This window comes from Chaetodon trifascialis, chromosome 7 (assembly GCF_039877785.1).
Source record: "Chaetodon trifascialis isolate fChaTrf1 chromosome 7, fChaTrf1.hap1, whole genome shotgun sequence".
In the NCBI taxonomy this organism is placed as follows: domain Eukaryota; kingdom Metazoa; phylum Chordata; class Actinopteri; order Chaetodontiformes; family Chaetodontidae; genus Chaetodon; species Chaetodon trifascialis.
Genome location: NC_092062.1, coordinates 22330226 through 22347486, shown reverse-complemented (window position 1 = coordinate 22347486; position 17261 = coordinate 22330226). Strand labels below are relative to the sequence as shown.

At 40.8% G+C, this 17261-nt stretch overlaps 1 protein-coding gene across 4 annotated transcripts; it reads left to right on the top strand.

The window, feature by feature from the left end:
- Positions 1–2129: 2129 nt before the first annotated feature.
- On the top strand, positions 2130–17221 carry cblc (Cbl proto-oncogene C, E3 ubiquitin protein ligase). Of its 4 annotated transcripts, none has more exons than XM_070967300.1 (14): positions 2130–2382; positions 3090–3449; positions 8841–8987; positions 9086–9242; positions 9921–10042; positions 10662–10799; positions 10889–10976; positions 11103–11234; positions 13668–13850; positions 14547–14699; positions 14883–14938; positions 15220–15303; positions 15416–15468; positions 16517–17221. In XM_070967300.1, the coding sequence occupies exons 2-14, from the start codon at positions 3097–3099 to the stop codon at positions 16648–16650; spliced, it is 1800 nt and encodes a 599-aa protein (XP_070823401.1). In that variant the 5' UTR covers positions 2130–2382; positions 3090–3096; the 3' UTR covers positions 16651–17221. The 4 variants fall into 4 exon arrangements, with proteins under 4 accessions (XP_070823401.1, XP_070823403.1, XP_070823402.1 ...); XM_070967302.1 differs by having other exon boundaries at positions 2160–2382; positions 13671–13850; XM_070967301.1 differs by having other exon boundaries at positions 2217–2382; positions 2629–3449.
- The last annotated feature ends 40 nt before the right edge of the window (positions 17222–17261 follow it).

Here is a 17261-nt window from a genome sequence, read left to right as displayed (position 1 = left end):
TAATGTTACTACTGCTCTCTGTGGCTGTTGAGTAAGTGGCTTTCTCTCGCAGCAAGTTGCAGCGTACACAACTGGAGAAAGTGCTTTTGTTGAGTCATAAGATTTAGTCATAAGTATTAAAGCATACATAATCTTCAGTTAATGTAAATTAAGATGGAAAAAAGTCAGATTTCAGTGACAACACGAGCCTGGGGTAAGCGGTGTGTGAGTTAGTGTCTCCCTCTTGTGGATGTTGATGCAGAGGTTGTCTTTCTGTGATCTCCAGTGCCCCAAAGAGATTCGAGCAATATTAAGGAGAAATGTTTGATTTTGAAACAGATACCTGTCTTATATGACAATATTTAGTTTGATTTCTTAATTGTCCCATGTGTTATTTCCCCACAAAATAACAAAATTTACTGAATCCAGCTTCTTAACTATTACAATTCATTGCTTTTCTGTGTTTTGTATCATTATACATTGAATAAATTAACTAAGTACATTTAGTCAGGCTGTACCTAAGTTACAATTTTGAGGTATATGTACTGCTTTATACTTCAATCTACATTTCAGAGTGAAATATCATATTTTTATTCCACTACACTTAGCTACTAGTTACTTTGTAGATTCACAAAATTATAACAAAATTGAACCATTCTGGTGCATAATTATAGACTGAGCAACACAGCAGTATGTAACGTGATCAAATTCAATTATGTAATATATATTATGCTGAGGGCGGCACGGTGGCGCAGCAGGTAGTGTGCGTGCCTCACAGCAAGAAGGTTGCCGGGGCCTTTCTGTGCAAAGTTTGCATGTTCTTCCCGTGCATGCGTGGGTTCTCTCTGGGTGCTCCGGCTTCCTCCCACAGACCAAAAACATGCTCATTAGGTGAACTGGTGACTCCAATTGCCCCTAAGTGTGAGTGTGAATGGTTGTTTGTCTTGTGTGTTGCCCCGCGATCAACTGGCGACCGGTCCAGGGTGTACCCTGCCTCTCGCCCGTTGACAGCTGGGATAGGCTCCAGCCCCCCCGCAACCCTGAAAGGGATAGGCTGTATAGAAAATGGATGGATGGATGGATGGATGGATGGATGGATGGATGGATGGATGGATGGATGGATGGATGGATGGATGGATGGATGGATTTTATTCTGAAATGGGTTATCCCACATAATGAGTACTTATGGTTTTGATACTTAAAGTACATTGTGCTGCTTAAGTAAAAGGTCTGGCTACGTCTTCCACCTCTGCTAATTAGCACTAAACACAAAGTACAGCAAAGCCTGATGGGAATATCACTATAGTTGCTCAAGTTTTTGATCATAAAGCAAAATGCCAGGTTCATAATAAGGCCTGATGATTCAATTCAATATTCAATTCAATATTCCTTTATTAGTCCCGCAAGGGGAAATTCCAGTTTACAGCAGCACCAATAAAGCGGATAGAGTAAAAACAATAAGTGTGTACAAAAGAGTGGAATAAAAAAAAAACTTCATTAAAAGAAAAAACAGACATTGAAAAAAATAAACGTCATGATGGCATGAAAGGACAAGTTAAGGAATCATCAAAGTTTCCGACGTGTGTGTGTGTGTGTGTGTGTGTGTGTGTGTGTGTGTGTGTGTGTGTGTGTGTGTGTGTGTGTGTGTCAAACTTAATGGAAGTCCATGCAATAGTTATTGAGATACTTGCTTCAAAACCACAAATGTCAACCTCATGGTGGCGCTAGGGACCATGAATATCTGTGCGTAATTTCATGGCAGTCCATCCAACAGCTCTTAAAATATTTCAAACAAATGGATGGACCCACTGACAGATCAACTGTGCAGCAGAAATTGTGACGAAATGCCAGCTATTCCGTTTAATTATACAGTAAACACAAGCAAATACTTTTTATATCCCAGCTGGGGAAGCTGTTGGAGTTGGTGAACTTTGACCTTTGCTTTGAATGCACTGGCATCCTGCCTGCTGGGAACCAGTCGTCTACCTGCTTGGATACTGATTTCTGAGGCCCTGTTCACTGCTCTCATTGTTAGACCTCTCTGTCTTCCTCCCTCCTCTCTCTCGCTCCCTCTCTCTCACTTTCTCACTCTCTTTCTTTCTCTCTCTCTCTCTCTCTCTCTCTCTCTCTCTCTCTCTCTCTCTTTGCCTGCCTGAGCAATAGAGCAAAGAAACAAACCTGTTTGGCTGGCTGCAACCAGGAAACCAATCAAAGGGTGCACCAAAAGGAGAGTGAAAGAGAGAGTGTAAGGGTGACATCAAGGAAGAGAGACAAAGAAGAAGCAGCAGCATTTCAGCCAATAACAGAGAACATGTTTCCGCTGAGCTGTGAGTAGATGTGTCAGCTCTGTTGACCCTGACAGTGTGGGACTGCTGTGCTGCTGAGATGTGCGCGTGAATATTGGTAAGCATGCTAAATAGGGGGCAAAAAGGCTGAGTGTGTTCGGGTGGAGAGATTTGTATGGTAAAATCTGAAAGAGTATGAAACCCTCCCTTCCTTTGTTTTTAGCTCTCTCTCTCTCTCTCTCTCTCTCTCTCTCTCTCTGTGTGTGTTTCATGGTTGGCCTCTTCTGTTCTATTGCTGCTGTTATGGAAATCATAAAAACCAGCCTGTGTATAACAGAGTATGTATTTCTGTATTTTTCTGAAGATCTGACAGAGGACTGAGAAGCTACAAAAGGACAGGAATGGCTGTTATTGGAGGAAATACTTAGCTTCGTGTGCATCTTTAGAGCTGCCTTAATTGAACGTGCTATCCATTGTTGAATAATTTAATGCATTTGGATTATTATTGTATGGATCAAGGATGGATGCTGTTTGATGAGGCTAAGATGTGTGCTTCTAAGGTGAAGCTTGGCACTCACAAAACTCACAATAAATGCCAGCTTAAACATGCAAAAACTTGAGCCAGTGTGAATAGCTGCTTCTATTTCTGCTCATAAAGATTCACACATGCAAAAATTGAGGTTTCAAATCCCTTATAAACAGTAGGACCATTATTATTTATTGTCAAGCCGCCCTAAACACACACACAGACACACACACACACACACAAACACAGTCAGACTGACATTTAAAGCAGTTTTTGATTCACGTCACTTTCAAACACAGCAAAATTATGGCGGCGTCAGGTTCAGGTGCTTCCCAGACCCCGACCAGTGGAGACCGGCGGCTGGTGGACAAGGCCATCAAAAGACTGGATAAGCTCTACGAGCTGTGCACTAACCCCCGGCTGGGCCTGAGGAACAGTCCTCCATACCTGCCAGATCTGGTATCTGAGACGACGGCGCTGCTCATACAGGTTTGGGAGCCCTACAGAGGCTCCAGGCCAGGAGGCATCCAGGTGCCCCGGGGGGACGAAGCCAAGTACCTGAGGGTCCACATCAGAAACCTGCTGGATAAGACGGACAGGGCAGTGCTGCTGTTTAAAGAGGGACGGGAGAAGATATTCGAGGAGATGTCCAGCTACAGGTAAGAGGGCCCCTGGCTGACACCTCCACCCATACACAAGAGAAGCACGTGTTAGTGGAACGGGTGGGCTTTGAGAATCAAGTTTTTCTCAAGAGACTTTGACTTCTTTTCTTTAAGTTTCATTAAAAAAAAAAAAGGCTTAAACGAATCCTTCATTAAATACTTTATTCCTTCATGACTATGTCCTTTGTCCTCTGTCCTTTAAGAATAACTCATAATAAGTAATCATTTCATAAGAGTCTTGTGTTCTCATTTTGGAGTACAAGTGACAAAATAAAGAAGTTGCTTGAGAGAAAAAAAATGCAAAAATGTAGATGATTAATCTTTTCAGCAATTAATCTCACTGGAAATGTCACAATATGCAAATTGCAGCCTCTTAATGTGAGAATTTGCTGTTTTTCTGGGTTTAGCATTGTTATGAATTTAACACCTTCAGGTTTTATGTCTGAAGAAACATCTCAAGACATCATCTCAGGCTCTTATAGACTCAATGATTAATTGATCATTCTAATAGAGAATCTTCAGATTAATCGATACAAATTGTTAGTTGCGGCTTGAAAACTAACATTCTCTCACATTCCTGAAACACTGTCCAGTCATTTTTGATTTATTTGGCCAGATTTTAAGTAAAATATGTTTCCGTCTGCTGCCACCTTTCCGTACGATAATTGCCATCAAACTCCGCATTCAACAGCAACATTTCTTCCCAAAAACAGACTCTACAGATCACATTGTTCTTATAGGGACTTTGCTTTATAATTACAATGAAAACTGTTAGCAGAGATTATTCAGTTTAATGGAGAAAACAAGTTCTATTTTCAAGAAGTTTCCCTGTGACTGCGCTTGAATTATTAACTCCATTCAAACCAGAACTATCTGCATGGCCAGGTACCACCTGAGGTAACTGACCATGTAAGCATTGGTTTATATTGTGGTAACCATTTTCTGCCCCACTCAGCCAGATTATGTTTTTCAGACAAATTCCTTTCAGTAGTCCCTCTGTAAGACAAATAAACTGACCATGGGTTCAAAGAGAGGCCACATGTCACGCAATTTTTTCTCAGTACCATTGAGCTTAGAATCCAAAAATAGCCTTCTTTCAGTCATTTGCATAACTGAAAGAGAGAGTTCTAACTTGTGCTTGGAAATAATTATAGAGGTCCTTGAACACTAAAGTAAATGCTCTGAAATAACTGTTTTTCACCATCTATAGAAGGTGTAAATAAAATACTTCCCAGATTCCCCCAAGTCAAATACAGACTTCACTGTGTGCTCAGAAAAAATGACCATGTTCTGATAAGTTTACTGTTTGGCTGAAGTGGATATTTTGGAACCGTTAAAAGGAGTGACTTTTTTTATTTGGAGTTTGGGCTGCAGCCCCTGCTGCTGTTGGGACTACTAATGACGAAGGTGGAAAAAGGGGCCAAACCTGCATCTTTGTGATGCTAATGTGGGGGAAGCAGGCAAAAGAAATTACAACCGCAGCATGAGAGCAGCTTGGGAGAGAGAGAGTCTGGCCTTGAACGGACATTTTCTTAGTGGATGGCCGTACGGTTGTATCGGCAAGGCATATACAGATATGCTCTGCTTTTCTTTTACAGTATCTCCTAACCTTCCATACTTTCAAATAACCATCTATATTTGAGTTTTTAGTCTTTACTCTTTTGCATTTTTTTGGATGAGGACAAAGCCGAAAAAGCTGAAAAAGTACTCCTCGTCCATCTGTCTATCAATCTATCTACAGTATATATATATTTCTATATCAAACTGAATCATGACAATTTGATTATGTGATATGATCGTTTCACACAATCCTTCTTTTTCCCGTTTTACACACCACAAGGTTTTCCTGATTTGAAATGAAATACAGTACGCTGCACTGAAAAACTAAAGCTGACCTTTTTGTGCGTGACACTGCGACTGCTTTGCATGTGCCACTTTGTTTGACTGAGTCGGCTGAGGCACAGCTGAGCTCCAATTCAGCTGATGCACGTAGATCTTTGCCTACTTTATTATACAGCATACACGCATTACATTACACTGTAAATCTTTACAGACACTAGCTTTTATCAAAGACTTTATTATACTGGAATCTGAAACGCAAATAAGCCATTTTGGAGATACATTGCATCATTTTCCAGACTTCTCAGCACACATAATATAACAGATGGCCTTGTCACCACAGCCAGGTGTGCATGGGCAGTCATGTGGCAAATTCATACAGTGTTATGTGTAATGTGGCTTAGATGTCTCAGCAAATTGTGCAAATGCCCTCTTTTGCGTTTTTAGAATGTTCTGTCATAATGTCCTCTTTTTCGTAGCTTGTTGTCCCACAGACTCAGGCAAGTACGCTGCAGGAACTCCATCTACTCCTAAAAACACTGACTGAGGGATGTTAGAATAATAGTCTCTGTTTTGTAAGTGAAATTTCTGCCTGGCTATCATGTCCAGCTAAAAACAGAACTGAGATAAGACTGAAGGTGAAGAAATAGACAGTGGACGGTGTAGCGGATGGAAACTTTTTGTCCATGACATAATGATGCCATCGACCTTCTCTGACTGGAACTGAAGCAACATGCAAATATGTTTCTTTGTTAAACATGCAACTAATACTGTGAGTCCAAACAACATAAGAAACATATTTATCAGTCAGTGCATAAGTTAATAAATCATGATGTAGCTATTAAAGAGGAAAAATCATCTTTTCAAAGTCAGAAATTTCCCAAAAAATAATAATAATGAACTGGCGACGCCCATCATGCTAGGTTTAATTTTGACACTGAAAACATTTGATCAGTGTTTGATATTTTAGTCTACTCATCATATTCAGGGTGTGGCTAGACTTAGAATTTTTCTTTGCTAAAACAAGCATTGAAATATGCAATAATAAGAACTTACTGAAAAGATTTCTTCTAGCAGCTGTTGGTAGAGGGCCGGGTTTCAAATTTGGCTGCCCTCAAGATCTATTGGAGTTATGGTCTGCAGGCGGACAACACATTGAGCCTCGTCAGGTGCACTGATCTCTAGCAATGACATTACTAGTGCAAAGGAGTACTGTAATGCAGTGCATTGCCCAGTGTCACTACTGCATACAAGATCTTCTGTCGTGTGTTTACTGTAAATTTCACCACCATCCTTTCTTCTTTGTCTTTTGCATGATATTTTTATGCATGCAGGGTGAGCCAGAGTGAGAGATGTGGCATACACGTTTCCTCCCGCCTAACTCGCTGCTCCTCAACACCAAAGAGGTTTTTCTTTTCCTCACTGAGGTGGAAAGTCTATGACCACCACCCACACTATCAAATAGCCTTCTAGTGAACGTTGGAGGCGGGAACAAATCTGCAGAAGATTTCAAGACTTGCATCAAAAATGTCTTGTAAATAGAGGCATGGTGGAATGAAGATGAGAATTTGTTGTCAAATTCAAAGATATGATTGACTAGAGCTGTAATGTACTGTATTTAGGTTTTAGTATCAGTAGATGCCCTCCTCTAATATGAATTTAATTGTATCTGTATTAGTATTAGTGGTATTACTGTAGTTATCTAAAATCATATTACAGTACTTTTATGTGTTTCTGATTCGTTAATGTATTGAATGGTGATAATGAAATTGATTTTTAATGTAATGTTTTGGTCATTTTGATCCACTTTTAGTGTGAGAGTCAAGATTCAAGAATTTTCTTATCATTGTGCAAGCACAACAAAATTGCAGTTGCATCAACCTCAAATCGTGTTCTTTTATTTAAAACTTAACACATATTTAAAAAGAACAGATACGCCAGGAATGAGATAATAAATGTAAAATATCAGTGATAGAAAGTACAAAATCTAAGCATTGTATGTACAAAATGTAAGCAATGGTTGTGCAAAAGCATCAGCAGCATGAGTGCAGTAAAAGTGCAGTGTGACAGATATGGAGTGATGGTGTGATGCGGAACTACTGCACATAATCAGTGGCATGTAGGTTAATATTGCACATGTTCAAATGACGGCAGCACATCAGTCCTTTCAGACTGAGGAGATGTTTGACTTCAGCTTTTGGGAAGAAGCATTGAGAGAACACAGTGATGTAGCACAAACTACAGTCAAACTACGTCACACCTACATCTCCATACACACCAACAATATTGCACAGATGTCCGACACAGAGATACTGCAGATGCCAATACATTTGTGCATGTGTGGATTGATCTGAAGCGGCTGCCTGATGTGAGGAGCTTAAACAGATGATATCCAGGTGTGGAATGTCTTTTATGAATGTCTCAGCCCTCCTCACACAGAGTGCTGTGAAGATGTTTTAGTAACGGCAACTCAGTGCCAACAATGGCCTGCGCTGTTTTCGCTATACGCTGGAGGGCTTTTTTTAGTCAGTGTCTGTTGCAGCTGCTGCACCAGGCTGTCATTCAGTTTGCTGCATTTCTACATCACCTGTCGCATGTTGGCGTGTACGAAGAGTATGTAAGAGAAGTAAACACAAGAGTTGAGCAGTGTGTAAAAAGAAGATTTATAAATGACCCCAGATAAGCCTAGAAAGAGTGTGAAGACTGGCCTGAAGTGACACACTGGCCACTGGAACATTTTGTGGTATTCACAGAGAAGCATGCAGCAGAGAGCATCCTGTTTGCTAGCTGGGCTACCCATTGTGTGTGTTTGCATGTGTGTGTGTTTTTTTGTTTTTTTTTTTGGGTGTGCACACATGGAAAGTATCAGCAATGCTTGTTTCAATTGAAACATAAACGCAACCTGTCATATGATTTTAAACCAAGATATAATGTGTTAACCAGTGATTCAGATACAGAGATGGAAGGTGCTGGAAGGCTTGTTTCAACTGAAACAAAGCATAGAGTATCAAATGTACAACAGTTAGAGCTAAGTTTCCTTCAAAAAGATGCCTGTAGTATCTTATTTCTTCATATTTCTACACAATTTACTCATAGCTATTATCTACTCGCAGCCAATCATTGTAGAACACTGTTGTCTAGTATCACATGAACAATTTCTCACACCTACTATACAACTCTAAGCTAGTGACACTTTATTTAAATATGTCAAATTTTAAATAGTCACACAGCTTAGATGCAAGAGCACCAATTATAAATGTGATATAAAATAGTAAAGATTTATTTCTGCAGATACGAATGTCCCATGTTGTTGGCCCTTAGAGCTTTAAAACTTTTACAAGGAGGTGTGTGAGATGAGGGTTATCAGTTTGAGGCAGGTTCAAATAGGTTATTATATTTGGTTCATATATTTGTATGAAAGCACAACCTACTCTGCTTGTATATTTTTATATACATTTTCAACACCACTGGGCCAGAAAATATTTCCGGCCTATGTATACCTATCTCTAGTTCTGCAATCGCAACTCAAAGTCTGTTTTTCACTCTCAGGAGGAACTTGACCAAACTGTCCCTGCTGTTCAGCCACATTCTCTGGGAGCTGAAGGCCATGTTTCCAGGGGGATGTTTTCAGGGTGACACTTACAGGGTGACCAAGACAGAAGCTGATGAGTTTTGGAGGCATTCGTTTGGAAACAAGTGAGCGTGGGATGTTTTCATAATGAGGGACTTTTTTCTTTCTTTGTGTACGTTTTATGTGTCCACATTTGCTCTGAGTTAATGATGTGTTCTTGCAGGTGTATAGTGCAGTGGAGTAACTTTAAAGAGCAGCTGCAGAGCGTTCATGCGTTTGAGGAAGGGATGGAGTCCATGGCTCTAAAGTCGACTATTGATCTCACCTGTAATGACCACATCTCTGTGTTTGAGTTTGACATCTTCACTAGACTGTTTCAGGTAAGGCGAATCAAAGATTATGAAGAGATTACATGAGAAATAGTTTGACATTTTGGTAAATATGCTTTCCTGCTTTCTTGAGATGAGACAATGGATGCCACTCTCTGATCTGCAGCCAGTTAGCTTAGCTTAGCACAAAGAGTGGAAACAGGGCAGCCCAGCTCAGTCTGAAGGGAACAAAAATATCCACCTTCCAGCACCTCTAAAGATCGCAAATTATAATCTATATCTCATTTGTTAAGCAGGATACTAACTCGCTGTAGCTTTATTGGGGCTATGTGTTAGGCTATTTCTTGAGTGGGCACAGTGATTTCCTGGTCCCTCAGATGGTTCCCTGGCAACCTCACTGCAATGACAAGACTCCAGTAAGTCCTTGCACCAGCCCAAGAAATAGTCCTGCACATATTCCCCCATAAACGCAACCAGTCATGTGATTTTAAATAAACAAGATACAATGTGTTAATCATGATTCGGATGCAGAGGTGGCAGGTGCTGGCAGGTGGTTTTATTATAAGTACACTTATACACTAACCTCTAGCTTTGTCATCCTGTTTGCAGTATTTTTGCTGGCTGCTGGCTGTAGCTTCATATTTAGACACCAAACAATTGCATTTACCAAAACATTGCACTGTTCCTTTAATGATGAGAGTTCATATCCTGAGTCTCCTCTCATTTTAGCCCTGGAGGTCACTCATAAGGAACTGGAACCAGCTAGCTGTGACTCATCCGGGCTACATGGCCTTCCTCACCTATGATCAGGTTGTCGCTCGACTGGAACACTACCTGCACAGACCCGGGAGGTGAGGAGGAGCACGCCAACACACTCTGACTGATGCAAGCAAAGCAATGTCACACACATCTCAAAATAGCACTGAAGGGGTTGCGGAGTGCTTGAGTTAAATCTCGCAGTTGATCTAAGTTGTAAGAAATCAGGCCCTTGATTTTTTAGTCATTAGTCAAGTTTACAATTTCAGGGGAAAGAGGCTTCATTTCTAATGTTTTCATCTGTTTAGAAGTACCTTTTATGTCTCTTGAGTTTTGGCACATTTTTCATAGCGCATCAAACTCAAGCTTTCCAGCTTTCCACCGAGGATTCAAGAGGTTTTCTCCTTGTTATGTCAAGTACAGCTTAATGAAGTTACGTAGATGAACTATAAGCGTGCCCCAAAGTGTCATGAGTACACATACACTGTCGCATCAGTATTTTCAAGAGGAATTTCATAGGAATTAATTGCACAAATATAGAAAACACAGAAGCAAACACAAACCAAGGTGATTGTATTTGGAAGAGACTCACTGACACCCCAAAACAAAATAATGTTCAAGTGATTTATCTGTCAACTGCTTTTCTGTGCAATTGTGAACTTACTTTCTGTCTTGTAAACAGGTGTTATTTAAAAGCATCTCTTTCCCTCCCAGCTATATCTTTCGTCTGAGCTGCACAAGAATGGGCCAGTGGGCTATTGGCCATGTGACCACTGAAGGTAGCATTGTCCAGACCATCCCCCAGAATACGTCTCTGTACCAGGCACTCATTCAGGGCTTCAAGGAAGGCTGGTTAGGACAAACACAAACAGGTCACTGGTTTATTTTTGTTTGTTTATTTGTGTCTTTTCTCTAAGTGCCGCGTGTTTCTGTGCCTGCAGCTACCTTTACCCAGATGGCCGTGATGTGAACCCTGACTTGACGAGTTTGTGTGAACCGGCCCAGAGGGGCAAAGTCAAAGTGACAGAAGTAAGCGGATGCACTTTATACCTCTTTATCAATTTATCAAGCTGCCAACAGCAAGCGAGAGAGAAGACAAGGCACAGATCAAATCCTGAGATGTTCTCTTGTTGTTTTCTGTCTGACACCAAACAGGAGCAGTATGAGCTCTACTGTGACATCGGCAGCACCTTCCAGCTGTGTAAGATCTGTGCAGAGAGGGATAAGGATACTCGTATCCAGCCCTGTGGACATCTCCTGTGCCAACCCTGCCTCACAGGCTGGCAGGTATGAACCCCCATCCACTTACTCGTCGCAGCCTGCTGTACAGCAGATCCAGCTTTATTTTGAACCACATGAATACTGACATGTTAAATATGTAGACTCTTACCGTAACAACTCCTGTGTGTTCAGTGGAGTGAAACAGCTTGCACTGATAAAGTTTATTTTTGTAGGCCAACTTGTAGCCATGGTTTTGCAACCATGGCTTTTGTTGGTTGTTGGTTGTAGCCCCACCGAACTGTAACAATGCCGGTTATTTGAATGTGGTTTGGGGTTGATGTCAAAAATATGCTCTGTGTTCAGCAAAGCATTTCAATGGCATTCACATGCTATTTTATATAAAATGACCCTCACACATCAGCGCCATGGCTGATCTTTTCATTTTAAGCAAAGAAACTTCTACACCAAGACATTCCTATTCAAAGTTACAGATCCAGTTTGTAGGATTTACAGGATCTATCAATTTACACAATCTAAATTGGGATCATTTTTCAAAATTTTGAAATGTTATGGCCAGACTTTAAATAATCTGTGAATTTCTCCATTTGCACCATTAAAACACTGCATTATGTGACAATATTGCATTAAAGCTTTTTTTTTTTTTTTTTTTTTTTTTTTGAATAAGCTCCTTATCCATCATGCTGCTAGATAGAACTCATGTTGCATTATTTACAATCATCCAATCAGCACAGCCATCTAGTTGGCAACATCACTCTATTGATATGCTCACATAACTTAGATCCGCTAATCAGTGAGGTCGTGAGAAGTTTAGAAACAAACTCTTAGAAATAAGAGGTCAGTAAACATCTCATTCTCTATGATTTGCCTGAAAAGTAGACAGTGGATGCCTTCAAGGTCGATCACGATCGACAAATCTATGAGTTCATATTGCATCAGTCAACCTTATTGAAACTACACAACAGCTTAAGGAACATTCAGTACACCACTCCTTTTGAATTAGGTCACATCACATCCACAAACATATCAACTCTCCAGCTCTCTCAGGGCACAAAAAGAGCTGTGACTCCTCACTTAAACCTGAAATCAACTCTTTGCATGAGCAAATTGTTTGATAACTTGCTAGAGAGACAGGCATGACGCTTGGTTCACTGATTCAAAAAGAAAAGGTCTGTGAAATGAACCATCAACATCAATGACAGATGCTGTCAGTATGTAAACTGACAACAGAAAGAATTGTAGACAGGGTATATGATGGGACTGCTAGCCTGATCACATCTATGTAAATGTCAAAGATCCACAGAATATCATACAGTGGTCCTTCACTGAAATCTATTACATTTGACCGTTTTGCCCACAAATGCTAAGAGTATGTCTGTAAATCATTTATTATCATCCTGTGGACAGCTTGTCGTGTGCGTTTTTTTCGCCTCTTCAGTGGGACTCCCCCGACTGCCTACTTCCTCTTTCAATCATGACATTGAAAACATTCAATCAAAAGTAGAGCTGCTTCTGGAGAATTACAGTTTCATGCTCTCCTACTGTTTCTTTCAGTCAGCCAGCCAGTTGCTCCACATCTGCTCAGGAGGTGTTTAAGTCTGTGCAAAGGTGCAGGGCAACAAGTCCTGACATTTGGCTGAGGACTTCCTGTGTGAGCTCAGGCTGACATCCCCCTCAAACTGTATTGGTCACATTTACTTTGTGTGTGAGAAAGAGTGAGAAGGAGAGAGAGAGAGAGAGAGAGAGAAAGACAGACAGGCAGACAGGAAAAGAGTATTAGATATGCTTTGTGGACGTCACACCACAATGGAAAAGTTGTAGTCTAAATTGTGGTTAAGCAAACTTCCTTCACACGTTTACGGTATTTTACAATGATTCTGATGAGTGTCTACTCTGACGTACCAAAGGCCTCTGCACACATGTGCAGCTTGAATACCAGATAACAAGGATAATAAGGGTGTGTCAGCGTAAATAAAAGTTTTATTACACGTTTTTCAAAGTAGTGTGGGTAAGTAAAAGAGACTGACATTGGCCAAATAGTAATTGTTCAAGCTGCAGGTATATCAGTCAGTCAGCCAAACGGATAAGAGGAGCAGTATGCAGATGCAGCCTGTCCATGTTATTGACCTGATTTTTCAAAGAGGATTGCTAATCACAGGAATCAACAACAAAAGACACACAAAGCCTGCCCTGTATGCAAGAGCAATGGAAGAAAAAGTGAAATGTCATGATTCACTTTCATCTTTATCTGGCTTGCATTTGTAGAAAACCACAATCTACTGTGTCTGTTGAACGTAGTATTTTCCATCACTTTCATCTGTGGAAAAAGTACTAGCTTTTTTCTTTGAAGACAACGTATTCCACTACGCACAGTTCGAAAGGCACAAAACTGCTCTCAACACAATGGGTGACAACCAGTTTTTACATTCATTTAATGTTTCCATTTTCCGTTGCCGTGACCTGTCATCGATAATTATCTAGCAGAAGTCAGCTGGCCACACCTGCCCATACTGTCGCTGCGATATCAGAGGAACAGAGACGATCCTGATCGAGCCCTACCTGCCAGGCAGCGGTCAGTGGGAGGAAGAGGGTGAGGACGATGCAGAGGAGGACACCCATGAGGACATTGAACTGATTGTGAAGGAAATGGCTGCCCTGAAGAAGGTATGTAAATACATTTATGAGTATTTGTTGTGTATCAGCTACTATTAGCCACATTAGTCGTGCTGTAAGTCTGTTGGTCGGTCTCCCAATTTGGTCCAGACTGAAATAGCTCAACACCTTTTGTATGGAGCTTTGGTGTCAATATTTGTGGAAATTTAATACATTCATGTGCCCACCAAGGTGAACTGTTCTAAGTTTGGTGATCTTTTCTTTTAGTGCTACCACCAGGGAACAGTTTTAATTAGTCTAATATTTTGGTTATTAACCAAATACCTGAAATACTATAGCTGCAATTCTGAATATGAAGAACATTACACCTGCTTAGCATGTGTCACTGTGAGCATGTTAGCACGCTGATTTTAGCATTTGGCTTAAAGCATGTGCAGCCTCAGAAAGTTTCTAGCATGTAGCTTGTTAGTGTTATTTCCATGTCGTTGTCTCAGTCTGCAATTCATTCAGTGCATGTGATTTAATAGGAGTTATATCTTCAAATCCAGACACCTCATTTGCAACATGTCAAGTCAAGTAAGCTTTATATATAGCCTCTGTACAGCATATGGCACCTCTATCATTAGACTTCGGAACATGCATCCTCAGCCCTTCCTGTCAGCTCCTCCTAACATTAAAGCGATGCTTGTCAATGAAGAAGAAATGAAACAAAAATCCCCACTGACTGCCAGCATTTTCTCTCGACAGTTCTCAAGTTTGGATTACCAGGTTCCCAGATCCCACCACAGTGGTCCACCCCTGCCCCCCAAAAACAGCACTGCCCCCCGCTGTCCACCCCCCTCCAGGCAATCCCAGACATCAGAAACCAAGACGGCGGCCAACCTCTCCCATTCTGGTTTGGTATGTTCCCACTGACACTCAGGCTATGCACATATTGTTGGTGTGATGTGCTAATTTTCTCCATCCTCGAGGACACTAAACTCTGAGGAACGTCAATTCATGCACAGTACTGCAGAGACCAGAGACCAGCGTGTTTTGTTGCTGTTCCAGCACAATCTTTGTGACATTCCATCTCTTCATCAGGCTCAGAGTGATGATGAACCACGTAGACGACATAAACAACACACAAATATGAGCAGGTGAGGAACTGTTTCAGTCAGAGCGATAAAGGGGAAAATTCTGCTGTTGTCAACAAGAAGCATTCAAGAGTCTAAATGCTGCTAATGCTCTACAGCGTGACTTCTTGCTACTGAGATAAGGGTCTTGACACCGGACACAAGTTACTGTAACCTCTAACAAGTGTTCAGCATAATGCTCAGGACACGCAGGGTGACTTTAAATATCAGGATCAACTGTACAAAGATTCAGCCGGTCAAGATAACATGGGGGAGATAAAATATGTTGTGCTGTTTCCGTTTAGACATCAGGGAGAGGAGTCGAACAGCAGTGAGGAGGAGAGCTCTGGTGGCTTGTGGCGGCCTCTGTCATACCCGCTCTCCCACAGGTGACTGACTGTCTACCCTGAGACTCATTGCAATAAACCAGTATTTTTACCCGAGCCTTGATTTAGTTGGTCTTGTTCAGCAGCTAACCTCATATTGTCCTGTTTTAAACAGCGCTGAATTCCTCACAGAATCAACGTTTTCTTCCTCTCCGAAGGGTGTCAACAGTAAGTTATTGCCTGTTATTGCTGTCCTGAACTGTGCAAAAACGTTGTTGAAATTAAGTAGATGTGTGATTATTCTACCCTATGCAGAGAATATTATCCTAAGCTTTGAATAATGTTGTAAGACAGTGGTTCTGAAACTGTTCCTTTCAAGCCTCCATTTGGAAAGCAATGCATGGACGAATTTATGGAGAGATAACAGTAGTGACAAAAGGAGCCCAGTTAAATTTTAACATTATCAAGACTGTGCACTGCATGTGTCTTTTCATGGATGTTTGTCATTAGATTCTGTTATGCAAATGAAAAAATGTGACTTAAACTCTGAGCTTTTACTGACAGATGTCACAGGGCGCTCGTGCTACACTGGCAGTTAACTCCAGAGCAAGACAAGCTTCTTCATATGTTGCATTTGACTGATGTCTTAGTTTAATGAGCACTTGTTGAGTACTTGTTTTTCTCTCCTTCCCTCTCAAAAGTCTGGCCCAAGTGTCTTGTACTTGCTACATTATCTTATTGTTCCCAGATGAATCACAGACCTTTTGCAGCAGACATTTTGACACGCCATTGCAGAAAAGCACAAGTGGAACTAATAACATTAATGAAGGCTCAGTTCCAGCAATTATTGCAATGCAGTGCAGTAATTGGTAATGTGTAATGAGTACACCTTTGTTTGACGGGTCGAACTGTTTCAGTCTATTCAGCTTTACCACAATGGCTCAGAGTGAGAACCACTTATGTATGCATTCAGTCTTAAGTGTTCAAGTAAATCTGAACAACTTCAGTAAAGTTCCTACTCAAAACTTCATAAGTAGTCACATTTTAATTCCCCGGTTTGGGATAAATAACGTTTTATCTTATCTTATCTTAATCTAGCACTAGTTTCATGCTAGAATTCATTCATTCACCTGAAAAGTTAATATATCTCATTTTAAAATCAGACCCATTTTTCAGATGTGATGGAACCAGATTCTATGTCTTATCTCCTTCATCTTACACACTGTTCATGTGAACTGTAAGTTTTAGTACAGCCTGTATTTGTGTTTTTGTGTAGGTGGGGCAGCATGGCTTGGACCCTCCAGCCCAGTCAAACAGAGACAAAGAAAAAAAGAGCGGGAGGAAAGCAGAGCAGGGCTCAGAAAAGACAAACATAGCCTGGGAGAGGTGACGAGAACAATGTCGTCATGACAGAACAGCAACCTGTGCACTCTAAAAGACCCTTCAGATAAAATGAGAGATACCTGGCAACTAAAACATCTTCACTCCACGACTCAGTGAATGTGAAAATTGTTTTTGGTGTCATGTTTAACTGTAAAAGACCGGGTGTCTGCTGCACTGCTGAAGTTGAGATGAGTGGGTGGGACTGACAGGAAAATGACTCAGTGAGGCCTCCTACAGTTCAGTAATCACACTGCCATTATCTCCACAGCAGGTTCAGCACTGATTCCTAAATATAGTCTTGCACACTGTCTTCTTTGCAATTAAAGTGTTTTCAGAGCTGTCGCAAAATAACAGAAATTAATGAAATGCTTGATGTTTGAAAATGTAATAAAATGGACAAATGAAGGGGGGGCAAGCACATATCTAGGGAGAATATGTGAAATAATAGAAATATGCTACCTCATCATTTAACCCATATGACAAGTTTGTTCTTATACATAAGTTATGTGAATAAATAAAGGTTTCTCCATCCGTAACTCCATCAGACAGTCTTATATGATGCTAACATCAAAACAATAAAACCAACAACTCACACATACTTTAGCCTCTGAAGCGGTTTCATTTGGTTTATTTTCTCT